Below are 27,691 nucleotides of genomic sequence, written 5' to 3'. Positions count from 1 at the left end.
TCACAAGACAGCAGTGAGACCTATTAGATCATCTAAATTATTTCCATGCCATTCTGAGATTACTCTCTACAGTATGTTTTATTAGTGTCTTGCCCAGGCTATTTTTAAAGTCTCAAACCTAGAAGCTTTTCCTTTCTGAGAGTATCCAACTTTAGTTTAAAATCACTGTACGCGCTGATTAACCCATTTAAAATGCAAACCAAAAAAATTCTTATGGACCTGCTTATTTAACTGCAAGTCTTTGAAACGGCAAGCAAGATTTGAACTGGCAACCATAGTTTGTCGTATTTTAAGATTTCTAGATGCAATGTTTTTAAAGATTGCCTTCAATCAGTTTAAAGATGAGGCAAGAAGACAGTGAAAACAGGAGAGATACAGAATCTGTTAAGACATAATCATACACTAACTGATATGGATGGAAATAAAACACAGAAGGCTTGTGATCACATGAGCCCTTCTTCACACTCCACTTGAACTATGTTCTGTACCAGCAAGTTACAGTTTTTTCCAGCTGTATCAGTTGGTTTAACTAAAGGTATTTCCTCTCCTTACAAATCCCGCCCTGCTTATGGATGATCACTGCAGCATTACCATGACACAGTAGATGCTAGTTTGAATAAAGTTCCATTCTTAAGTATATTACAGCAACTAAGTTACTGTATGCTATGCCAGATAAGCTGCAGTCCAATTCAGTGTCCTGCATATTTCCCTATAAGCAAACGTAATGTTTTTGTGGAGGAAATTGTTGAAAAATGAGACTTTGCTGCAAAGTATTTCACATAGGCTCACTTGAATTTTTCACCTGTTTTGAAGCTTTTCCTTTATAGTTTTATAACTATTAACCATGAAACAGAACAATTTATAAAGAACAAATAATTCCCTGAGCAATACATGACTGATAATTACTGTGCTTTGATCAGTATGAAACAGCACACACAAAACTTTAGACAAACTATAGCTGACTCTGCACAGGAGATTAACAATCAAGCTCAAGCAGGAATTAACACGTATCAGAACTATACTTATTCTTTGCTGACACACATATTCCATCATTCTTAAAACATGGCAAGCGCGCAAAAAATTTTTCCAATTGAAAAAAAAAATTCAAAACATTTAAACAAAAAATCATAGTACTGTACAGAACTACCCTTGTTTAGTTGCTGAATATAAATACATATGAACCTGAGTTTGTTAAATTTAAAGAGAAATTTTGTTTGTTCTACAGCCATGTTCCCTTGGGTTGTTATCTTGCCAGATTTCAGTGGCTAAAACCTGGGCTGGGCCTGCCTGACAGTCGAACAGAAGGTCTCAGGGCAAATCTCACATGCTGCAGTCAAGGAAGGGGACCTGATTCTTGTTTTAGTATACAATGCTGGGGGCATAGGATGCTGCCAGACAGCATATAAACCCAATTAAACTATTACTACTTGTCATTAATAAAAGCCTGGTCGCCACTACATAAGGAGAGAATGTATTTTGGTTTTTTAATTCATTTGGCATTACTTTGAGCTACATCAAGCTCTCCTTGTCATTTCAATAGAAAAGTGTATTTTTTTTGGTGTTTCTCATCACCCTGACTGCTGCATAGTACTGGGGATGTAAAATGCAAGCTGCATTTCAGACCACAGTGAATGCAACAAATGCAAGTTATTGCCAGTTTATCAAAGGTCGGTCTTCTGAGCAAGAATCACTACTAAAACAAGTCAGACTTCATTAACACTGCATGCCTTGGTATCAAGAAATTTACTTTCAGAAACCACAAGTTATTGCCAGTGTATCAAAGGTTGGTCTTCTGAGCAAGAATCACTATTAAAACAAGCCAGATTTCATTAACACAACAAGCGCTGATAGCGAAAGAAATGTACTTTCAGAAACCACAAGTGCAGATTTGGGTTTTTAGTGGTCTTATGACTGATAACAAAACTAAATGTTTAGATAATGAGCATAAGTAAGTTTGACTACTTTTACTTATACAAGCAACCATTGAACCGAAATAGATACTCATTATACAGAAGAATAAGAAACTAGACTTCTGAATTGTATACCATAAGCAGTTTCTATTCAGGTTTAGATAAAATATGTAGACAATGTTTTGAATACTTTGTAAGTTGAAGTATTTTCAAAGTAAGATTACCTTTGCCAAAAAAAAAAGAAAAAAAAGAAAGAAAAAAAGGTAAATCCCAACTGCAAGTCAGTTCAATCTCCCTTTTCCTCTCTCAATGGTACAAAGAATTCTGCAATTCAAGGCAGCACCAAAAAGAGAGGTAAAAGAACTAAAAAAAATCATGATGAACTATTCAGTGTTCTTCTCAAGATGACACAGATAAACCTCATTCTTCCCCAAGACAGAAAGAACTATGACTTCAGCAGGAAAACACTACTAAGAAAAAAGTTACGTCTCACTGAGCTGCACAAGATTCCTGAAGTTGATCATTTTTACAGCCTGTACACATCATATCTATTAAAAAAAAACACTGGCAGCTTAAACAAAAGATCAGCTTATGTTTGTGTTTTGCATTGTTTTGTATAAAGACAAAACACACTCAAGTGCTCAGGTGTGGCAATAGCTTCATCGAGAGACAGCTGAAAAGGAGGCCTACCGGAGCTGACTCACATGCATTAGGTGCACTATGTAACTTTACTTTTCCTAACCAAAACTTAAGTTTTTTATTCTAAGTAAGCACAACTTCCCAATTATTTACTGCAGTAAATAGTCTCTTTCTAAATTTACCTTTCAGTGAATCATTTTCAGCTCTCATTATGTCAATTAGGGAGTTCTCCAGTGAATGCATGTCAAAAGTCCTTGTGCGATCCTGCAAGCAAATAAATTAAAAAAAAGCACTAGTTTAGGCAACACAGAGTGTTAAACAAGACCATCTGAAACATAAAAACTTCAGTTTTGTTCTACATTACCACAGCAGAATTAAGCAAGAATACATACACCACTAAAGTCAGTCTGATATAGGAATATTAAAAATCAGAATATTCTTAAATATTAATCTGATCTACAGCTCTCATAACCAATCATTTAAGAACCCAAATTCAATATTTAGTCTGTACTCCTTGCTATACAGTTAAACTTTGTTTAAAATTATTTCACAGCTAGGAAGTAAGCATCACATCCTGGGAGACAGAATTGCAAGGAGAAATCACGAAATAGGTATTTCAGCCCAAATTTAAGAAGATCTAAATTCCAGAAACACACAGAATTTCCTTCACCTAACCACTACCTCAACTACTGAAATAATCAAGTTCTGCACAGACAGTTCAAATTCTGCATAATTGTAAAGCATTCAATACAAGCAGTAGTGGTCCAAACACTCTGGTTTACTAGGTGACAACTTTGCTCTGATTTTTAATTCCCTGAATTCAAAAGTTTGGTATTCCAAGCATTACTAAAATTGAAGGATGACTCAATATCTGGGAGGCAAGACGTCTCATGTACCTTATTGTTTCATTATCTCAAGCCATTTGAAGTATACTTACCAAATATTTCTCCTTCATATTAACCAAAGGCATCATTTAACACACATATGGTTCAGATCTTCCCAACTAAAACAATCAATTCCACATCTTACAGATCTGACATTACAGTAGTATAAGGCAACATAAATACCCTGGCACTACATTAATCAGCAAATTCAGAGTAACTTCAATTATATAAAAACTGAAATCTTTACAGTATCATAAAAGGTCACTAACAGAGGCAAAAAATCACTCATGTTCCCAAAACTATTCACCTATCCATGTTATCTATGTATTTATACATTTGGACATTTGTAGAAACACTTGGATAGATTTTTATAGAATTATAGTAATCCACCTTGAATTTAATTTTTCTGTGTCCAAGAACTCTAACATCAGTTCTAAAGATTTTATTTTATTCCTGTTCTAAGAGATTCACCTCTGAACTGAGATCAAGCATGGAAAGTATCTGTTCAAATAAGAAAGCAAAATATGAGCAATTCAAGGCAGGCATTTGCTCTAAACTGCTGCTCCACAACCATTGTTATTACAGCAGTGAAGATATGTTTTTTTGTCCCTAACTCTAGCTGTGAAACTGAAATTTCTCCAAAGCACACAGATTCAGCTTTGATTGCTTTTAAAACCAGTGGTGAACTAAAAAACAGTATTGCATGAAGACTGCTGCATATCAAGTTATAATGTTCTTGACTTCCAGTGATGAAGTGCTAAAGTAGTATTGATTGCAGTGTTGCAAGAGGCGTTCTTTGTATCAGACAATGATCGGTCATCTTGGACTTTTAACACCTAATACTATTTTAAGAGCAGGAACCCACTAGCTCCTAGAGCCCTGATCCATTTCCAAGGTTCATAAGTTACAATCTGACTGCTAAAAATATACTATTCTTTAATGAAATTTTCTAATATTTTTCCTCTCTTCAGAACAGTTTATTACTGACACAGAACAGGTGAAGTATTTCTACCCAGATGAGCTGCATTTCAACAGCATTAGAAAAGACCAGAGTTTGGAACCAGCTGCTTTATTAGTCTAGCCCAACATCAGATTTGCTATAAAAAGCATAGCGCTTGCCTTGTCTCTCCACAATATTTATTCCCTTTGTCATTTATATTACAACGTAATTAAGGCACCATAGAAAAACTATCATAAGCATTTAAATTCTTCAATTCTGTGGTTTACTTTCACATATTTCCTACTGGTTTCTTCCTTTCCCAGTAGTATTTATGGTTTTGTTTTGATTTATATGTTACTAATTCATAATTATTTCAAACTCTAGTTACACTAAAATACCTTTGCAAGATTGACTAAAAATCCTTGGGTCTGTATCCTAGACCCATAAGAATCCAACAGCTGTGTAACTCAGGAATGGATACTAGAAAACAATCTCTAAATTTTCAGCAGTCCTCACAACATGACAAAAATAGCCTAAAACACAGGTGGGAGCATTTTCTGAAAAACTGACATCCCTCAGTAGCTACTCCTTCCATTCTGGCTTTCATAGTGTATTGTGTTTCTCTGTGTGGAATTAACCTCCAGCCCAACCCATGAACAGCTACAAAATTCTTATTTCACAAAGTGCAGAACCTCAGTAGTTCTAAGTCTTTGTTGAATCTGTGGCAATTAACATTTCAGTTGTCTGAGATATGTGAAGGAAGAAACCCAGGCTGAGTAATTTCTAGTTTATTGTGCTGTGTATGATCTGGAGTACAGGAGCCTGAAGACAGTCTCTTGTCTCTAAAATGTCTGTGTTACGTTGGGTTGAGCTACAGTAACAAACAGAAGGTTTTGCTGCAGGTTAAGTTTTTAATACCGAGAACAGACAGTTTAAACATTTGACAAGAAAAAATGGAATTGAACTGGTTAGCTGATAGGGACACCACATTCTCCCAATGTAAGCTTTTTGTGTTGAGTAGTTTATAATTTTCCCCTTCTGAGTGAACCAGCAAGTTGTCACTTTTGTAGTATAAGGTCCATAACCTTCTAATCATACTGCAAGCTTTTTACAACACGACCCTGCACACCAATACAAAAGAACAACTGGTCACATTCCTACCTGCAGCTATTAGCAAACACGTAAAAAGACCTGGCTAAAATGCGGCCCACAGTCATACTCATGCTTTCCAGTGGTTCCAGTACCTTGTCACAGCACTGGAGAAGAAAGACTGTCATAGGCTACAGCACTCTCAGATTGCTGCTATGTTACTATTTATTTCTTGCCTATCTTTCCAACAAAAGGTCTCTGTGCTACAGCATATCTAATCGTCATTGTCAATTCATGGTGCTGAATTGCCCCAGCCTCAACACCCTTGGGAAGATCAGTCTTGTTCCTGGGTTGTTTGAAACAGTTTGCTCCTCCAAGTCTCTGCTTATCATTAGAAGATAGCAAACCACGTTAAGCACAACACTGAGAGCCACTACTAGTGTTATATTGCATTTGGATATATTCCTGAAATTAATGCAGCAGTCTACCTCTCCGGGAATGCAGAGTAATTCAAGAACTTGGTATATAAGTAAGCCTGTATACATCCATCCAAGGAAAAGATGTCAGTCACTTATGTCAGCAATATAAACCAGTCAAAATGGCATGCTCAACTGGTTCAGAGGTTCATACAGTGCTTATTATAAAATAACTCCATTAATTTAATTGACTACTTGCCCTGATACTGAAAGGGTCCACACTACTAGAGAAAGTCACCATTAGTAGCTTTTTTAGAATTTTTTTTTTACAATTTAAAGGCCTTTTTATAGTGAGGCTATTTTGAAAAAAGCACAAATTTTGCCAGTCTTCCAAGATGGCCAGCACATTTTATCAGAAACACATATCTGAAATATATATGTATTATATATCTAACATAAAGACTGATGACAGGTAAGTGGTAGTGGTCATATTGCTGAAGAAATGTGTAACTATACATTTAATTCCATAACATCAAAAAAGCTATAACAATCAAGACATTGATCATTAACTGATAACTAAATGTGAGCTTTTCTCAGATACATGTTAGTTGAGTTATAATGCACATAAGTCATGCTGTACTTAAGAAAAAAATACTTCTTTTTTTTTTTCCAAAGATCTCATGTAGAGAGAATTAATAAAAATATGGTGGTGTTTCTCATGGATCAACTCACAAAGTTACAGTGCTTTCCATGGAGCTGGATTGCTTACTGTATACTTTTTTTATTTATTTATAAAAAGACTTAGGAGTAATAACTACCCTGGAATAAAGCAGAGTATGTTACACTTCAGTCACAAAATAAGTTAACTACAGCCTGATATTATTTACCCAGGTTGATTACAAGAACATGGCTTTACATGTATTTGTTTAGGGCATCCAGAATTTTGCTTTATTGGGGGCTCAAAGCACACACACATTTACCCTTGGAAAACAGAGCTGAGGTAGAAAGACATCAGGTTGAACACAGGGCCACCAAAGAAAACACAAAAAAACCCAAAAAACAACAAAACAACCAAAATCCCCAAACAACCTGCTGTCTTAATACATGACCATGTTTAAAATGTCAGCCAACATTTCAACAGACATTCATTAAACGTAATTTTGAATAAGCATTATTGTTTTCACAATTATATAGAAGAAGTGACAGCTAACAGATCAGGTTAAGAGAAAGCTATCGAGACCGTAAATATTCTACAACAGCAAACACAATAGTTTCGAACTATATGCTGGCCAGCTCTGTCTACAGAAAAATAAAACTCTTCTGATTCTCCCACTGTCTAGAAATCATTTGTGTAAGTATGTGAGTGCTCATAACAATGCGATCTTATTGTTAAAGCACAGGGAGAACGCAGGACTTCATGTCACAGTTTTGTCATTGGATTCATATAGCATGGGCAAACCAGTCTGTAACAACAGCGGTTTCCCCACTAACACCTATACAGATTATTTTATAGTTAGCGGTCTTGTAAAAAATAGAACCACGTGTAAATAATCACTAAATTCTGGTTCCTATTCCAATTTTATTTTTCAAATTCCGAAGACATTTCATTCCAAAAAGGAAGTTGCTTGCAACTAAGCCTGTACAATATATACTGGGACAACCTCCTATGCCAAAGAAATGAAACATTAATTTTTCATGCACAGGAAGATCATACTTTTCACTTAATAATCCCATACTGAAATACTCTCGCACATCAGAAAAATGTACATGTAACTTAACTATTGAAGTGCAGATTCCTTATATTTAATCTGTACCCACAGCATTATCATCACCTGAAAACTGAGATCCAGAACCTAAGGATTTCTATTCAGTGCTTCCCACGACGGGCCCCCCCAATGCTAAAAACCCAAACTGCACAAAAAAGTAAAGCCTGGCAAAGCCTGAGCACTTGCTGGTAGCTAAGGCTGTGCCTGATCTTAAGAAATAGGACTTCTCTGGAGACAGAGGCATCAATAATAATGCAAAGTATGCCACTGCATTAAGGAATTTATCGAAGGTGATTAAGCTGTATTTATGGAGTCGGTGCAGTTGTAAAACTGGGCCTTATTTTATATATTTAAATCTTTGTCAAACCAGAATACTTGTGAAATTTGGAAAACTCACAACTACATTTGCTACCCACATTATAGCACGGGAAGCCTGAAACTTTCTGAAACCTTGTATGTATTTCCCACAATTCAAAAGCCTTTTGTCTCAGGCAAAGTAAAGTGTGTAGGGAGAGGTAATATTGTAGGTACTAAATAGAAGTTCCACATTTTTCTTTTAATTGCAAAGCAAATTTGGACTAGATTATGATTCTGGGTAAGCTTCTCCTCCTTCCCACCATGCTGCAAATGCTGTATTCCAGCTCCTAGTCCAGTATCCAGTGAATTAAAGGCTTTGAATAAACAGGTTTTTCCTGAAAGGATGTTGCTGTATGCTGCCCTGATCATCTTTTATAGCTTCACCAGGGAACAATAAGAAAAAGCTGGAAAAGTGACGCATAACAGGAGTTTTTTTGGGAGGGAGCACTTCTGGTTTAGTCAAACTTGAACTTTTTTTTTTTTTTAAGTGTTAGAAATTACAGACCTTTATAAAAAATTCCAGTAACATGTCTGATTCTATTTTAGCCACACATTAAGTTTTTATGTATCTTCTAGAAATTATTTTCCACAATATCTTACGTTCTTAATCTTTATGCTGGACTGCTAAGTATGCAATTTTCAAAGCAAAATGCTTAATAAGAGTACTCCTTTTAATCTTACAAAAATACAAACATAATTCAAATAGCTTCTAACAAAAGCTCTCTTTAAAAAGAAACCCTGAGGTCAAAAACGCACAGGAGGGCCAAAGCTGAAGTATTAACGTCAGTCGTAAGTTTATAAAACAAGAACAGTGTTAACTTCCACAGTACTTAACTTGTGCATGTCATACCACATTAGAGTGCTTCTAATTCCACAGATCAGTAGCTGTGGGGAACAGCACACAAAACACTAATTACTACACAGCTGATGTAGTTGTAGAAAAATGGGTGAACAGACATTCAAAAATCCAACTTCAAGTTTATATTCTATTTTAAAGTGATAGCTTGAAACTTCTTGGAATAATTGCTGCTCCTATAATAAAAATGTGATTCTGCAGAACTTTTTGCAAAACATGTAGCCTCATTTTATGCAACCAGCCATCATGACTTATGAAAAGGTTCCTCAAAAACAAAGAAGAAATATTAAAATAAAGAGGCACGGTAAAGAAATTTATTTGCAAAATTCCTTCAAGAGGAAAGATTGGCAAATGCATTCAAGAGGTTATTTTTTAATTCCAGCTTCCCATGATTTTGTTTAATGCACTTATTAAATCAACCCATTTCAAACAAATCATGATGTATAGCTCAGAATTAAAACACATTCTGTAATCACGTATGTGTTTTCTCAAACATTCCATATCTGCCTCAGGGAAGAAAAAGTCTCTCTGGCACAGACCCTCAATGGATTTGGAAGGGGTTATATACCTGGAAACTAGCCACTACAGAAGAAAGGAAAAAACATTTTGAACAAGTGGATATAATGAACTGCTCTCATGTATAAAATTCTTTGAAATGGGCAGTTATTTTCAAGCCTAATTCCAGGAAGAAAGACAAATTATTTTTAAGCATTTTTACAGAAAGCTGGACGCTATTGCTTAACATGCTTGTGCCTTCAAAGAGCAATTTAAAAAACATCGTCACACATTTGAAGATGAGATCTGGAAACCTGGAAATGCCTATCAAAGCAAGATTTATGCGTTGCATAACAGGCAGGATGTTCTACTCTTATGAGGAAGTACAAGTACATAGCAAAAGAAAAGCCAAAACAATCTTTACAGCAATGCTGCAGTAAAATGCAATGAGCACTTAGTTTGTCAGTGCTGCTGGGAAAGAAGTAGAAGGAATTATTTTTAAAAAAATCAGTAATTTTGTAAGATGCAATAGTCATAGTGAAAGCATTTTAATTTGTTAATTCTCAGGGAAGGCTGTTATATCCAAAAGGCCCAAATATTTTTTTTTTTTATTCAGGAACCATTTTTTCATTTGGAGACCATTTCCTTTTCAAATGAACACACAAAGAACAATGGCTTTTCTCTTTTCAAAAGATCTTTGAAGGGGGAAGCCTGCCCAGTGGCTAAAGCACAATATCAAAACTTGATTTCATTAACAGATCTGGTAACAGTCTTCTCTGACCTTGCTTCCAGTTCCATCTCTGCAACAAGAGGTTCCTACAGACATGCTACTTCTGAAATGTTACACGAGACAGAATTTCAAATGAAGAACAAAACCCACAATGTTTTGCATGCAGCGCTCAATACCAAGCAAGCAATCCTGAAATTGCAAGATTACCAAACAGATCATCGCAGTATTCTCCTTTCATCTGCACTATTTGGAATGCCCGTTTCATCACAAGCATCTAAGGTCTATGGGCAAAAACATTTGAAGTGAGGAGCAGTTCACATTAGTGGTTTATAGGGACATTATGCAATGTTGTCCTCTCTGAAGAGGAAATGACCACTTACACTTGGTTACCCTATTTCCATCAAAACAGACTTCTGTGTTTCACCAAGCTTTGGAGTAAAGACAACCTCTGAGAGAAAAAGAGAGCGATCCCAAAATATTTGCAGTTGATGGTTTATATATTGCCTTCTAAAGAAACTAATTTTCACTAGATTGCAGCAACACTTGTTAATGATTTAAGCAGCAACACATAAATATTAAATGAAAGGGATAGTTGTATCAAATTACTCCATTATGTTGCTGAAGCAAAGACAGCTTTCAATTATTTCCTAAACAGGAATCTAAGAAGATTCTAGTAACAAAATAGCCTTGTCCAGTACATGATTGCATCAAGGATACTTCATATAAATATATATATATATATGCATGAACACAAATATACAATAAGCAAAACTTATTTCTGCTTTGAGTCAGGCATACAATCAGCATAATAAAATGAAATAAAGAACACATCAAAGGTCAATTTTTACATCATTTGTTTCCAGCAATTCAAAAATTCAGTATGCTTTCAACACAAAAATGACGAAGTGACCAAAGGAGCTAAAGGCTTTATACAAAAAAAAGTTATAAAAAGCAGTTGTCCAAGATGGCTTCAAAATTAATCAGCATCTTTCTCGATCTGCAGTGCTGAAGTCCTGTTTTGCTGTCCTGCCCTTTTCTTCACAGAAGTGATAGTAACAGACTGCAAAGCACTTCGCTCTTAACGCTTTCCTTTTTCTTGGCATGAAGGAGTGTCAGACTTGGTCTTGACATGTACAGCTTCATCTTAGTGTTTATGTAAACAGATACCAACATGCTACACAAAAATTATTTCTTTACCAGGATCAAAATAAGTGTGTCTGATATTTTATGTTTGGAACACAACCCAGAACTCAAGGTTGACTTTGCCAATTTCCTGAAATTTCCTTGATGTCAAACCAAGCATGTTTCTATCACTGAGTATATATTTGGGCCTTACACACAGCAGCAAGGACACACTTGGTCTCATTCTGTCACTCTGAACATCAGCTATGTGTCAGGGTACAGAATGAATTAAACTGTGAGCCAAGTCTCACTGCAGTGAGGCTGAAAAAAGACCGACTCCAGCTGTGTCCTTTTTTCTAATGGTTTCAGTGTATAAATTTGGTATGCTGGACACAGGTTCATTATATTAATGACTAATCCTGACATTAAAATCAATTATTACTATGCATTCTAAATTTAAAAGGGCTCTACCTGATATTGAACCAGCTAGTAGCTCTGCAGTAGAAAAAGGTCTCTTGACAGAAAGTTATTGCCAGCAGCTGCTCTGTTGTCAGAAGGCTGCATAGGCAGGCCCCGCAAACCAAACAGAAACTGAACAGTTTACAAAGCAGAACTGAACTGTTCCTATGTCTGAATCTACAGAGTCATTATTAAATATAATTCTGTTTCTTTAGGGTGGTTTACAATGTGAGACATCACACAGTTTTTATCTACAGATCTTTCAAATTATTTTAAAGTAGGTCACCCTGGTTCTTCCAGCATGGCTAGAAATCATTTGGAAAATTTTACTTTTGCCCTCATTTGAAACTTTGAAACATTGAAAAACAACCCTCTAAACGTAAAAGAACTCTTCATTTTTTTGATTCACCTTACAGTTTACAAAAGGTGCACACATACACACAAAACCTAGTTTTAACTAGTGGTCAGATGAAGAAAAGAGTACTCCTGTTTTAATTTTTACTGCAAATTACGTTCAACATTATACAGTTCTTCTCAAATTCATAAGAAGTCAGCCTAGAAGGAGACATTGAACTGCCAGACAACCTGCCTCCTGCCAGGATAAGGCCACATTAAAATATAGGAGAGCACCAACTGACACTCCTCCAGATCTATTTTTGGTGATAATTTAATAGCCTGTGACAAAAATTTGCTGTCATTAATGAGGAAAGCAAACTGCATTGATTACCATCATGTAAAAAAGTCAAAGCTTCCAAAAATGCTACAAAAAATATGTTGCACTACAAGTCCATATGATACTGTAAAACTAAATAAAATCACCTAATACTTTTTCTCAGATATGGCACATTCTCAAATACTTTAGAAGGCCTCAGATCTTTCATACCTTCAGCAGCAGCAGCACTTTTTTCCTTACTCCTTTTTGTAGATATACTTGCTACTTGTAACTATGTTTGCTCATCAGCTAATACTTAAGACACATTCAGAAATAAGCTGGACAAAACTGGCTAATACAGACGAGTGGTGGGCAACAAATACTTACATGACTAGCACTATTGAAAAAAACCCACCATGATTCACAGCTCAGAGAGTAATTCACACGATGACATTTCAAGTAAGCCATATATTTTTTTTTTAGTTGCAAGCGCATTAAGTCATACAATCAGATGTACTGTTGAAACACCAGACTCTTTCTAGGTCATTTTAAATGCACCTACGTGTTATTTTTCTTATGGATATAACAGCGTGCTCACCTGAAAAGGAAAAATGTTGTCAGCTCTATTCAAACTGTCTTCCATCCATGACTTTGGAGCAAAGGCCGAGCTGGGTCGAGCATATTTCTGCAACTGGATATGATTACTTGCAAAATTCTTCTTTAAGGGTGAGATGGAGTTCAAGGGTGTTATCCCTCCGTTCAGTCCCCTGCGGTGGTCTCGACCTTGGGACCCACCCCACCCACCGTATCCACCGCCACCAGGGCTCCACGAAGATGGTGTAGGCGATGGACTTTGGTAGCTGCTCCATGGAGAAGGTGGCTTGTTAAGATTATTAGCCAAATGAGGCAATTGATTAAAAGCAGCATTTCTATGTGTGAATGGAGGTGGATGAGGACTTGCAGGAGACCTCCTCTGTTGCTGATGCTGATTGTGATGATGCTGAAAATGGGGGTGATGAGGGTGGTGTTGAGAGAGGGGTCCAATTTGGGGGGAAAAGCTACCACCAAAGCCAGGGCTGACGTGATGTGGAAAATTCTGAAACAGCAGAGCACCATTATTAGCTGAGGCAGTAGGGACCCCTCCCTGGTGAAAAAAACTTGCATCTTCATTGATTATTGTAGAAGAAGAAGGAGCTATAGCTGCAGACCAGTTACTAAAACCAGTCAGAGAAGATGCAGTGGATGTCAAGGGCTGTGTCGAAGTACCTAGCCCCGAAGCTTCTTGATAATCAAATCCTGTTAATACCGGCGATTCTATTCTTATTTTCTCCTTTCCATTGCCGTTCTCTGAAGAATTATCGCCCTGATTTTCTTCAGTTTTAGCTTTCTCAGGTTCAGAGAGCATGCCTGCTTCCTGACTTTGACCAGGGGAAAGCTGCTGTTTTTCTAGGGACTCTTGCTTTTCCTGTTGCTGAGTTTTAGATTTTTCTGACCCCAGAATCTCATCCTGAATATTATGGGCAGCTGGAGCAGGAAAGAGCCAAGCTGACCCAGCACTACTGCCATTGGCAGCTGTGTTATTATTTATAAAAGCAGCAGGGCTGGGGGTTGCATTTTGATGATGGTGTGGAGGCTGCAGATGTGGATGAAATCTGACTGGAAAAGCTGACTTATTTCCAGTGTTGTTTTGCACTAACACTCCAAACCCGTAATCCCCCATTTATTATATTTAGGGTTTGAATCCTCCCTGTAAGAACAAGTTGATGTTTAGTGTTTACCTCGTCCTCTTCTGAGGCGAGATTAGTAAGTATCCTGTTTTTAGCTAGATATTCCAGTTTCTCCCTCCACGCTATTTATTTCAGATTTGGATAAAGATGTTCGTTTTTTGCAAAAGATAGATCTCTTCAACTATTTAAATATGTCAATTTGTGTCTGTTTCCTTCCTTTGGCCAGGAGGAAGGGAAAAATAAATCTTTGGTTCACAAAATAAGAGGCTTCCTTTTTCTAAAGGAAATGCACAGCAATAAGAGAAAAAGCTTCTGGGGAATAAGGATAAAGAGATTCTAACTATCCTGTTTTTTTCCTCCTCAGCAGCCTTGACTCGCCCATAAATGAGTTAAGAGGGAAGGAAAAAAAAATAATATACAATGACGTCTGGTCCCCCGACCCCTTGGCAGCAAAAAATAGATTTAAATCTGGAATAATTTAATACATCTCTATAATCTAATATATATTTGTGTCCTGTTCAAAAAGAGTCTTTGCTGTGGGTAAGGGAAAAATTTACCTCAGGATCTCAGCATTCAGAAGGGTGAAAAGGAAGAGTGAGTTGCAGAAGAGGCTTTTTCCCGTGCTGCTGGGTTTAACCTATTATATTTAGTAATAATGTGCACTCTGTGTGTGTGTGTGCGCGCGCGCGTGTGGTTGTTTAAAGGGGTAAGATCTTATCTCAGGAAATTAGTATTCTATGTGTGTTGGGTGGGGAGTGAGTTGTGCAGGAGAAGGGTGGATTCTTGATGCTGCTCGTTTTGGGCTGGGTTTCTGAGCTCGCCAGACTCGCTTCTTATTTATGATCCAATATTTGCGTGTCCTTCATATGAGTCCTGGCTGTCCGAAGAGGCAGATTTACATCTCAGAAATGAGCATTCACCGTTCGGGAAAAGGGAGGGGAGGGGACAGCGAGTTGTGCAGGAGGAAGGGGAAGGAGGTTTTCTTGCTCTCACTGCTGCTGGGAGGGTGGTTTCTGGTGCGGGGCTCGCCTCCTTCCACCGAGATACGGGGGTTCCCCGCAGACGAGCGAGCCCCTGGCTGAAAGGCCGGGCGGGTACGCGTGTGTGTGTTGTTCCTCCTCAGGGACCAGGCATCCAGCGGGGCAGGGGCGGCGCTGGCAGGCTCGGCTCGCCAGGCCCCGGCTGTGGGGTGTCCCCCGCGGTGTCCCCCCTCCCTCACAAGAGTCCTGGTGGCGGGGAAGGCAGGAGGGATATTTTTTACCTCAGGAGAGGAGCAGCCTCCGGCAGGGAGGGGAAGGTGCAGGCGGCGGGGGGCCGGGCTCCTCTCTCCCCCATGGAAGGTGTTTAACCGGTTCTTCCCAAATCGCCCGGAGATTACGGGGCAGGGGCTCGGCCGCTGGGCGCAGCGGAGGGGGGACCCGGCGGACTAACCGGGGCGCGGGGTCCGGCGGCGGCGGCGGCTCCTCGGAGCAGTCCTTCCCCAGCTGCTGCGCGTCTTCTCGGCTCCAGGCGGGCTTCCTTCCCCCTCATGTAAACCGGCCGGGCACCGGGAGGGTCGCCGTGGGGGACGCTGCTGCCGGGAGCTGAAAGGAGGGGGGAGGCTCCGCAGGCGAGAGCCACAGGAGAGGGGGGGGAGGGCTGCCGCGACACCGGCTCCGGAGAGTCGGGAGGCGCTTCGGTAGCCGGCGAGCCTGGCTGCGACGGGTCCTCCGCGCTGAGCCTCCGTTGCTGCTGCCGCCTTGTTTTGCCTCTTTTTCTTTTCTTTTTTTTTTTTTTTTTTTCCTGTCTCCTTCCCCTCCCCCCACCCCCCCAGCGGCCGCCGCTTCCTGCCTCGGTGCCGCAGCCGGTGCCTCCCTCCTCCCCACCCGGCCGCTGCCGAGCCCCGTCTCCTCAAGACCGAGCTGCCGCACGAAATGACAACCAGCTGGAGGAGGCAGCGCGGCACTTCCGGTTCGGCGGCGGGCGCGCCCCCGCCCCGCCCCCCGGCCCGGCTCCCCGGCCGGAGGCCCCGCCCCGCCGCGCCCCCGCCCCCCTCTTCGTGCCGCCATCTTTGGTAGGGGCAGGGAACACCCTGTCCGGGGCGGCCACTTTTGGTTTTGGAATATCGCCTGCAGCTCGGCAGCCATCCTAAGTATGGGCAAAAGGTCAAGACGGAATGCTCGGCGGGGCAGCCATCTTGGACTGAGGAGAACGGTTCCCGCCTCGAGCGGCCATCTTTGTGGAGGGCAGGTCGTCCGCCTGGGCGCAGGGCTGGCGGCGGGGCCAGGCTGCTCGGGGGCACCCCAAGCCGGTGTCCATTGATGGTCGTTCCCTGCAGCAGTGTCATGGCTAATATCTAAAAATAAAATCCTACCTGAAACGCTGCCTGTTTATAACACCCTTTGGCGCCCAGGGGCTGAGGTGAACCTTGTCCCCCCTCAACTGCCCAGGCCGCCACATTTGCACCATCTTGCTCGTGGAACAAGTCAGCAAAATAATGTAACAGTGTTCAGAGGGCAACTTACGTGGAGAAAATACCACGATACCTGAGTGATACTTGCTTTTTGGCTCTTGAAACATGGAACTGGGATACCGTGGCAGAGGGTCATAATAAAAAGATGTGGAAACCTTTGGGAGTTTTCTGAGTTTGTCATTCTAAAAATCTTTTGAAACTCCAACTCACGGAGGTATTTTAAAGGCTTTCCCAAATAACTTGTGGTTTTTTGGTTCTGAAAAAGGCAAAAAAACTAGTTAGTGAAAGAGAGGCACAGAGGGAAACAAATAAATGGGCAGTAAATGGCAGTTACGCAGGGATGGTTCGTGCCGCAGGGCCCAAGCGGTGCCGGCCGCGTCCTCCCTGCCCAGCGCCAGGGGAGCTGCTGCCTGTCGCATGGGCTGCAGGCGGATTTTTCTGATTTTCAGCCGTATTTGTCAATAAAGGGGCAGGAGGTTTGAGCTGTGACAGCCAGCAAGTCTCATCTTTCAGGATGATGGATGAGGCCATTACAACATTTTAAGCACTATAAATAGAAGTGTTTATGGGGAGGGGGATTACAGAGGCGCATTTGCACTGGAGCGCAGCTCTCAGAGCTGGGGTGGTGGTGGGAAGAAAGGGCCTTTGCTGCGTTACTCTGGTATCTTGAAGTTTTCTGTGGCTTGTGTGGTGCCTCCTGGACCACCATACCTTCACCTCAGCCTGGTGTAAAGCTGGCCTGAGTGCGTGCGTGCGTGCTACCTCAGGAGCAGGTCACCCCAGTGAGAAATTCTGTCCCAGTGACTAACACAAAGGCCCTGGTTTCTAATACATTTTTAGGAAGCTTTGGATTAAAAGTGAATGCGTATTACAGCAAGTTATACAATATAAAATATTAATTCAGCATGTATTTTATATAGCAGTGTTACTTATTAAGCATTTAGTGATTATTACTTCATCACACATAGCAAATTCTATAAAAGCAATGGGCTCTGTTGTCCCCAGCTGCCAGGCATACAAAGAGAAATTCCAATTTTACTTCAACTGCGGTTACTGGATGGATAACAGCACACATTGTACATCCGATTGGCTTTCTGTATATACAGTTACATGGTCTATGGGCACAACTGTGGATCCAAAACTGACACAGGCTTTAAAATTTATTCTTGCACAGAAATGTGGATTGTTCGAGGGCAAGCATCAAAATGTTTGTCTGTTACAGATCCATGTTGTAAAATTGTTCACTTCTGGGATGGGTGCCCTTTTTGCACATCTACAAATTAAGATATGCAAATAAAAATATAGTTCAAAATTAAAGAAGAAAAAATAGTGAAATTAAAATAGCTATATGTAGAAAAATCAAGTGGAAAAGGAAACATGCAGAAACACGTCCTGAATAATACCCATTGAGTAGTGGAGTGTCCACTACTACTTCCTTCAAGACTCTTTCCAGCCTACTCAGTCACCTGATTATAAATTTGGATGATAATTTGAATGATACAGATACTTTTACAAACCCAATCATTCTGAACAGTTTTATCAAATAAACCCTTTCTTTGCAATCGTATATACGTTCCGTGTGTGAAAATGGACTTGTTTACATATGGTGCAAGCATCATTGTCTGTGAATGTGTAATTACTGGGTTGTAATTTCCCCTTTTGTTTACTGTTTGCAACCTATGTGAGTCCCATCTGATACTAAGTATTATTTTTCTCTGTATTTTTCTAGTCATACAGTTATTATTATCATCATCACATTTAGGGATAACAAGCACTTCTGTCAAGAAGCTATGAACCTGGCTCCAGAAGTAGATTACTATTACGTGAATAGTTTGGGAAAGACTGAGTAGATGGCCTTAATTTAATTTCAGGCACACCCTTGCAGTGCGTTAGGGTAGATGCAGATCAACTGAGTGATATGAGCAGAACTTCCAAAATCTGACTCTAATCACTTTGCTTGACAAACATGGTTTGCTGAAACCATGGGACATTTCTTAAGGGCTGACATTTTGATGGTATCAGCTGCCCAGCAGGATTTGTGTCGTTTTATTCAACCTCTTTGAGGAAAAATGCCTGAACAATATGCAGGAATTGCAGTCACTACATTAGTTGCAAAGAAGAATAACCACTGAAAAATATCAGTAGTGTCTATAAATAAGTGCATTTAGCAACCTGTGAGGAAGTTGGCACTCTAATGGCCAGATCGTGTGAAGAGACTTGCAAACAATGTGTCTGAACTTTATTTGGAATGCATGAAAACCAACAGGATTTTTTTGATTTGCCACGTAAGTTTTGCAGAAACTAATCATCAAATCAACTGCATGATCAGTTTAAAAATTTGTCCAACCTTTTAAAATTTATTACTTTTAATAGCAATAGCGTTTCATTTACCACCTTGTTTTACAGGAGAGAATCTTCCTTTCCCAGCTGTCTAATACTGCAAAACTAAGCTAGTTTCCATGGAGTGGTGAAGATACTATGGCTGTTGCTTTTCATTACAGACACACAAAAATAGTGACAAGCATTCCTAAAACCCTACTACTCTAATTCAACAGATAGCTAATGGTATAAGGAAGATTTTTGAAATCACTCAAGCCATAAGCTCAAGTCTTTGTGCAGTCAAATTAACCCCTTATCGTGTAGTAAGTGACACACTGATTTTCCTGTAGCTTACGCCATGACTTAACTTTTGGATGAAACTTGAAACATAAGATCCAAATAATTAAAAAAAAAAAAAAACAACAAACCCTTGGGCACCAAAATAACGTGAATCCAACTAATTTAGAAATCTAATCCTAAATTTCCCTTTACTGCAACAATAAATATCCAAGAATATTTTCAATGGGAAGGAAGAAGAGTTTTTTCAGTAGCATTTGCTCGCATACAGCTGTGAGATTCAGTGCCCAGATTAGCTGCCACATCCACCAAACAGATACCTGCAGCTCAGCCGTGATGTATCTAACACTTTTCAGCTAAAAGGGGTTTCAGACTGAATTACACTTGAAGTACTTTTAGTCATCGTGGTACCTTCCACTAATCACTATCAGCATCTAATGGATTCACTTCTGGAAGCGCTTTAACTCTTGTGGCTACCTTACAGGAGAGGATTCCCCTGGCCACTCCAGCTGACATCGTTTTAGGCAGCTTTAGCTGATGTCTGTCAATGGCGCTGGGCACTAGGCAGGCTCCCCCCAGAATCAACCCCCAGGATTGCAACCCGCTTGACAACCTCTTCACTGCGAGACTAAATCACAAGTGGGAGCATATTGCTCTCCTTTGAGGAGTAGATTTCTTAACCGGCTTTTATTCTGACAGTCTTACCGTAACACGTCACCCAGTAAGTGCTTGACTGTGACTGAGGTCACAGGAAAAACTGAGGATGGCTGAACTGGTGTAGAAAAATCTGTTTGCTCAATTTTACTCGGTCAGAAACAATCTTTGAGATCTGTGGTTTGCTTGGGTTTGGTGTAGCGCCCGTTCACCCTTTCAGTGTTACACGCGCAACGAAACACAGCAAAGAGGGAAATCTTCAGGGCAAAACAGAACAATTTTGTCACGCAGACCACATAGCCTTGGTAAGGTTATATGACCCATAAGATGTGGAATGGTTAACGACAATTTAATAGAATGAGCTCACAGATAAACTAAACCTGAAAAAAATGGAATCCCCAAGAAGCAGCCTTTCCAGCTCAGTCACACCCCTCATCCTGGGAGACTCCGGGAGAGCAGATGTGCCGTTTGTGATATACCCTGAGTGTTATCAAATCAAGGTCCTATTGAGCTAAGAAGTGAAATGACTTACAGAGCTTAGAAGGAACTCCTTATGGAAAACGCCTTGCCAGCAACCCTCTCTTTTTGAAATCAAAGGACTGTCAGCTCTCATGCATCTGCTGATTGCAGCTGTCACGGTGTCATCTGGAAAGAAAGGTGAACCCTTGGTGACTCAACACACGAACTTCAAACGTTAACACTGCACACATTGCCGATTACACATCAGACCGATGCACCTATTTAACACCATTGGTGGGGAAACTGAGAATTCAAGTCTCACTGCCATACATTTAAAGTCATCTTCTGCCTTTGAAAAAATAGGAGCAGAAGGAGGATAAGATTCTCTTTTCTAGCAGCAGAATTACCAGCTGCATCTTGTGTAGCAAAAACTAACAAGGCCCGCCTGATGATTTCTTCAATGTCAAAAGCCTTATCAGGATGTCCAGCTCTCCAGTTTATATTAATAATGGTGGTTGTGTCTTGTCCCTACAACAGTCTACAGCATGTTAACACGATTTAGTAAATCAATTAATTAAAAGTCAAAATTAACACTATACTTACAGCACAGGGACTATAGGAAAGGTGCACTGGGCTATACTAAAATTCAGAGGGATCATTTGTGGCATTATTAGTCACTCCGGTGTTCCTCCACATTACTTTAGGTCTAATGTATCATGTAAGATGTGGGCTGTGCTCACATTCAGTGATAATAAAGGCAAGCAGTGGACTAAAAAGCTGCATCAACGTTTTATCCTAAACAATTGCTCCAGGAAGGCTAAGCTAAAAACTCTAGGCAAGCTGTCAGTAGCTACTATTAGCCTACCTACACATCGAGATTTTTTTTTTTTTTTTCAGAGCAATTTTCAAAACTGCAGAAAATGTTCTCTAGGCCAGAGAGAACATCCAACAGTTCATTTCTGTGCTGATGCAGCTGCAACTGCTGTTTGCTACATCATGTCTCAGCTTGGTCACTGCAATATCAAAGAATGATTTTATAAACCCAGTAAACCATTTAACTCTTGTATAAAACACATTATACATGCTAACGGCTTCATTTGGCTAAGCTAGCTTTGTCATTCTTCTGCAGCTGGGAGAAGGTACTATATAGTGATACACCCTCATATGTTAGGCAACCCCTTAATGGAGCACATTGCCTTGGAGTCTTTTGTCTTTATAAAAAAAATCTTATCACTGCCCAGAGAACTATTTTGTGTGCAGTAATTATGTAATATTAATGAACAGTATTACGTACAACTGTATTTTCCAGCCCTATTCTTCGTATGGAATGTACTTTAGAATGACCTGACACTGCAAAAATGCTTCTAGCTTCCATGGCTCATGTAAAATACAATAAATACATAAATAATTTAAACGAGGAAATAGGTAGTGTTGCAAAGATAGTGGCGTTCTTACCACTGTACTTCAAAATCTGGTGATGTGGCCTTTGGAAATGAGTCTTTTTTTCATTTAAGGATACCGCTTCCTCAAGCTGGATAAAAAATTCCACACAGATAGAGAACTTTAAAATACAAATCTGAAACCTAATTTTATAATCTTATTTCTGAAATTGTCTAAGAGAAAAAGCACACAAGGGGTATTTGTCTACCCACTGCAGGCTTTCACAGAGAGCCTCACGTATCTCTGTGCTAAGATGGGATTTCTGAAGCTGAAAGCTCCTAAATTTTGATCCCAGCTGCATCAGAGCATTGCATCCATGGGGGAAGCGAGAGGGAGATAGCTCTGTGGCGCCTGGTCTGTATGCTAACGGCTGCCCCAAGCCCCTTTCAGGGCAGGGTCACCTGCTGTGAACACGGTTAGCCTGCAAGCACAGGCTTGGGCACAGCCAGGGTGCCGTTTTCCAAATATTTGGGAGGCTGAGCAGGAGCACAGTGGGCGAGCCAGCCCCAGGCGTACCAGGACAGCCAGTCCATGGGCACCCACCGGTTGTCCAGGAGGCACCTGGAAGGCAGTCGTTGTTCAGTGCATTTAATGGCAAAGAAGCTGTTAATGCTGTAGCAACAGCTTCTCAGTTTCTTGGGTTTGAGGTTTTTTTCCCTACTTCTAAAATAAAGTAATTGGTTATTCCTGTTAATAAAGGAGGAATGCATCAGGGCTGTTGCAAGGGCCAATTAGTGAGGGTTTACAAAGTGCACTGGTACTAAGTATTATTTTTACTGCAACTCAGTGACACCTTCATTTCTCAAAATAAGATTTCATAGCCTACTCATTTACAAAGTGGGCTAGTGCCTTTGGGTATTTGGGAAGGGCAAAAAGACAAATTGAAAAGCACCAAATCGTTTAATTTGAAAGTGCATTAAGCACACACCTTCCAATTTTCTGACTAAAATGTTCATCGGCTTTTTCCAAAGAGGTTTGTATTCAGGGCACAGAAATAGTTTGTGGATTTTAGATTCCTGAAATACTTAACAATGCTATTTGGGGAAAAAAACAGTGGCTTCTTGTCCTAAAAAAAAAAAAGCCAGGTTCACGTGCAAAGTGTTAATGAATCCAAGTGACAGCTTAAGGATAAAAATAGCATAAAACCCTCCAAATGTTAGCTAATCATTTTCAAGAACAGAATTTCCAAAAAGTGTGGGATATAATAATGAAAAAGCAAAAAGAACAATATGAGGAGTCCAATTCAGAGTGACCAAAATGAGCTTGGGTCTTTTTTTTTTCTTCCCCCCCGGGAAGGCACGGTACCCCTTACTGCAGCATTCCAGGCTGGAGCGCTTGAGGCTGGGTACCGGTGTGCCATGCTGTGTCTGGAGCGGATGCCTGGGCTGCTCGGCTCCTCTTGGAGCATTGCTTGCTGGAATCTGTAGTCTCCAGGCTGCATCTCCTTTATTAAAAAGGAGAGCAGTGGTAATCTGCTCCATTTTAGGCAAATCAAATGCAGCTCTTTGGCTCCTGGCATATTCCCAACACGGCTCCGAGATGAGCATAATTCCACAAAATCCATAAAATTCAGAGCCTAAGACCACTACTGTTCCCCCTTCCCCATGGCCTGCGGGTAATATAGCGTGCTCTGCTGGGGTACTTCACAGGGGAGAGAGACGCTGTGCCCAATGAATGTTGTTTTTCTGTGTGCTAAGGGGACGAGGTCAGATGAGAGTTTGGATCTTACCTTTGAATTCTCTACCTTATGGGTTTCATGTCATATTTCCACTGGCACGGGAGGGGGGGATGGGGGTGGGGAAGTTGCATATTCAGCGTTCCCCTCCTTCTCCCTTGCAGGGGAAAGAGGGTGTGTTTCCACCAACAGAGTAGAATGAACTCATGCTTTCCAATTTTTCCCCATGTTAGGAAGTAGGTCCTGTCTCATTACTGGTGACAGCACATATTGGTAGGTCATAGAGCAAAGGGAGAGCCTTGCGTAGAACAGCTGGGGCCCAGAGCCAGAAATCTCATTAAAGTAAGCTGCTGCTATTTCCAGCCTGTAATGGAGCTTTGGAGCTTGATTATATTCAGTGAAAGCAGGTCATTACAAACATAGTGCTTTTTGCATATTATCTAAATTGAAATAATAATATGTTCTCTCCTTTCATGTGCTATATTGATAAATCCCAACTTATGAATGAAACATGTTGATTAGTTAGTTAAAAATAATTAGCTCCATATTATGCCTCCAAGTTTAAGGCTTGATTAGTGCAAACAAATAACTTTTCTTGATAATAAGTCATTTACAGATTATTCTCTTAAATGGAGCACACAGGCATAAAAATAATCTGCAGCAATAAATTGTGTTATTTGTTCTCTCTTTTCTCTTTGACTTGAAATATAACAGTACTTTTAGAACTTGAGAGACAGGATATCTATATGCAGATTCTGATCTCAACAGCAACTGCTGCAATGCAACTCTGGCGTTATTTGATTGAGGCAGTGGTGCACTGAATAAGAATGTGACCCATAAGTGTTCTTTGATTCAGTCTTTCTGGTCATGTGGTCCCAAAAGAACAACAATTATTGCTTACAGTGACTGAGAATATTTCTCTGTTTAGCTTCTCGTTATTGAACTTGCATTTAAATATTCCAATATTTACATCAGAACTGAGCTAATGAGTGGTTTTCCTTAGTAGTGGTAGCACTGAGTAACCTTTTCAGTTCTTTTGAAGGAAAACAAAACCCTGCACGAACATTTTTTTTCTAGTCTTCAGTTCACTGAAGCCAACACAATTCAACAATGTCCATAGAGCTTAAGCACAGTCCTGAATGTGAGCATTTTCCTGAACCAGGGCTTAAGGCAGTCATAAGGGTAAAGTCTTTTTCTTAGCTCCCTTAGGGTTCTTCTCACACTGGCAAAAGATGGGTCTATAACTGTGTACAGGAGGCATCCACTAAAGAAAGGGTATACTTTGATAGGATTACAATACATACACTATAATAAAATTAGATAACATCCTGGTAAGAAGCCTCGACTCTGTTGATACTACTGTCTCTGCTGTTGCTCCCACCTACAGAGCCTCCCTGGTGGAAAGTTATGGCTCTCAATTATCACTGTGAAAATCCAGCCCTATTTTGGGAGTGCTTATAGCTTGTAGCAGTCATCTACGGTGTGGGAGTTTGACGGGGTTCTTAGAGAATATCAGCCTTCGTATTTAGGCGCTGGAGCATGACAGTTCTGGATGAGGCGAATAATACACTTTGTAAAGCATTTTTACAGAACACGTTCCTTCCTGGTTGACAAGAAAACTTGCAAAGCCTGGGAAGAGAACCAGACCCACGCTCCGTTTGCCCTCCTTCCAGATTGCCAGCAAGGGAGCTAATTTGATAGCGGTTGTAGCATGGACGCTTGTCCACTGGTGGTTGAGACCACCAGTTTACTGACTATACGTAATCACCAAATAGCGGGGCACTAGAAATGGCTAAATCTGTACCGATTTGTGAAAGACCTCAAGCGACTTACTGGTTAAAAACTCTTCAATCCTTCCCAATCCTCTCAGAGGGCACTTACTGAGAAATGGGAATGGTTTACAGTCTCAGAGTGCTTTTAAAGCACTCAGTGTCAGAGAAAATGGCATTAACCCACTCTCCTTCCCATATTCTGGCCCAGATTCTCAATGCTAATCAGGAATAATATCACTGAAGTGAAAGGAGTTATACAAGACCTGTGTAAAAGTGGAATCAGATCCATGTATCATACGTTTAAGATTCTTGGCAAAATATGCTCTATTTACTTGAGGAAATTAAAACATTTCAAAGAGTCTGGATGATTTAAGGGCCGTGTTCTTACTTCCTAGAAATTAGAACAGTACATCAGGTAATCAATAAGTGTATAAAACTGTCTAAAATGCAAGCGTTGCAGAGGTCAGGAATGGAAAAAAACCAGCTGAAATCACTTTACATGATATACTGGAAAAGCAACGTTATTTTTACCAACAGCACTAAGAAGTCATTGCAAAAGGCAAGAAACTGATTTAATGGTATGGCAAACAGCATTTGTTTCATAAAGCTAATTTTGCCACATCCTTGAGAAATTAAACACAAAATTAGACTGTTCAGTTAAGCACTTTGGCTCCAACCTCCCTTGAACTTCAGGGAAGAAATTCAGGGAAACAAGCTCTTGGGCTGGGGCCTTCTGTATCAGAAACAGAGCACTGCGTCTATACCACATTATCAGTATTTTTTTCACTTCAAATCAGAAGCACCAGGCAGTGTGGGGTGTTACATCTCCTCGATGATCTCTAATAGAAATTCCTCAGTTACATGCAAAGCCTCTCCAGTGTCTTCCGCAAGAAAAGGCTCCATTAAGACTAATGAAAGTGCTGATTCTGCACAACAGACACCACGGATCCTCCAGGAGAGCTGTAGGAAAGAAATGGGCTCTTAAACAGGTAGGGAGTCACTCAGTTTCTGCCCTCGAATCTGAAAGAGCTGCTTGATAAGGCTTGATGAGACTTAGGGGTAAGCAAGAAATTCAAGAAGGAAATACCCAGGACTCTGCAAGCATAAATAAGCTGAACATATTTTTCTGACTTGTTATAACTCACAGATTACTGTGTCGGCTCCTGGGCTACTGCAGGGGTATAAAGAGGCTGCTAGAAAGAGGAACAAACACTCCTTCATGCTGCTCCTTCCCCCCATTGCTACAATAAGCTAAGGCTTGTGATGTTTGGCCAAAGAATGGGGAAACCTAGAAGCAACTTTGGACAATACATGCTGGTGACCGTGAGTCACTGACTAATGTTAAAGACAGATCTGCTTTCAGACGTAGTGTTATGTGTAGCAGTGACTCTGCCATCAGTGGAGTTGCCATTGGATTTATGCCTGATCTGAATTTTGCATCACGTATACTCCTAATGGCATTAAAAGAAATTTTTGTGAATGTACAGCAAGGGGAATAGACCCCTGCAGTGTCAGTCTCAGTTTTGAATGGGCTGGCTTTTTTGGCTTGTCACATCTTTCTCGTCTCTAAACCTCTGCCTTTGTATTGTAATATGGCGTGCCATAAATATCTGTAATGGAACGGATTACATCAGCTAACTTAGTGTTGCCAATCTTAATATTAAACTCTGCAGCAGTAGGGAGCCCTGCCCAAAGGACTATGACAAGTATTCAGCTCCATTTATATTAGAATACAAAGTACAGAATAAACCCACATCGTTTCTGGCAACTGATACTACCTGTCAGATAAGAATTGCACAGGGGAAAACAATGGCAGAGCACTGAAGTTCCTTCTCAGAATTAAGAGCTGTGGAGTACTTGATACATGCCCTTCCTGATTTTGCTGTAGGTTAATGATTTTGTTAGGGTTTTGGTTTGGGTTTTTGTTGTGGTTTTTGTTTGTTGCTTTTTTTTTTTTTTTTTTTTTAATAGTAGCTCTCCATCTCCAATACCCAAGCAAAAGCAGAAAGTAATTTCCTATTTCTACACCCTCTGACTCTATTAAGGGCATGCTGGCTGCAGCAAGGGAGAGAGAGCTCCAGTGGGACTTTAACGTATTTTCACCTCATTTCAGATACACAAAAGACACTGGTTAAAATGCTTAAAAATATGTTCAACATTTTCTTGCAGTTTCTATATGCTCAGTCAGCTGCATATTGACTGTATTGCTCTCCCAGCAATTTCAAGTTTGCTTGAGGTTGGCTGGGGCCAAATAAAATCCCATTCCTATGAGATAAGTCAACATGAGGTTCCAGTGAGCTTGACCAGAACTGTTGTCCCCATGTTATACTGTTCATCAGAACTTTCTCTTTTTCAACCCCTGCCATGAATATTCTTGGAATAGACTGCTCAAAGATTTATGTAGCAAGTGTGAAATAATTAGACTCAGTGGAACACAAGTTCTAAAGTGTGGGAGGCATGATTCAGCACTTCATCTTTCCAATGTTAATGATTTGTTGTTTATCTTTTTAAGATTTTCAAGGGAAAAACTGGGCTGACTTCTCTGCATGGGACTTAAAGATTCTGTAACTGGAAAGATAAA

At 40.2% G+C, this 27,691-nt stretch overlaps 1 protein-coding gene and 1 long non-coding RNA gene across 4 annotated transcripts in view; both read right to left on the bottom strand.

The window, feature by feature from the left end:
* The window catches only part of CPEB4 (cytoplasmic polyadenylation element binding protein 4), a 45,257-nt gene extending 29,308 nt beyond the window's left edge, over positions 1-15,949 (bottom strand). Inside the window, exons 1-2 of one of the 2 annotated variants that reach the window (XM_027778789.2) lie at positions 12,914-15,949; positions 2,732-2,813 (exon numbers count right to left, since the gene is read on the bottom strand). In XM_027778789.2, the coding sequence (XP_027634590.1) occupies positions 2,732-2,813; positions 12,914-14,035 (1,204 nt within the window). In that variant the 5' untranslated portion in view covers positions 14,036-15,949. The remainder of the gene's footprint in view (positions 1-2,731; positions 2,814-12,913) is intronic. The other variant, XM_013294700.3, reaches the window with a different exon arrangement.
* A 147-nt stretch (positions 15,950-16,096) lies between these two features.
* The window catches only part of LOC114010579 (uncharacterized), a 258,400-nt gene continuing 246,805 nt past the window's right edge, over positions 16,097-27,691 (bottom strand). For both annotated transcript variants that reach the window (XR_008748366.1, XR_008748365.1), the window contains exon 3: positions 16,097-20,409. This is a non-coding gene — a long non-coding RNA (uncharacterized LOC114010579). The remainder of the gene's footprint in view (positions 20,410-27,691) is intronic.

The sequence above is a fragment of the Falco peregrinus genome, chromosome 8, assembly GCF_023634155.1.
Source record: "Falco peregrinus isolate bFalPer1 chromosome 8, bFalPer1.pri, whole genome shotgun sequence".
In the NCBI taxonomy this organism is placed as follows: domain Eukaryota; kingdom Metazoa; phylum Chordata; class Aves; order Falconiformes; family Falconidae; genus Falco; species Falco peregrinus.
The sequence above is the reverse complement of the archived record's forward strand: the minus strand, read 5'-3'. Positions and strand labels throughout refer to the sequence as shown.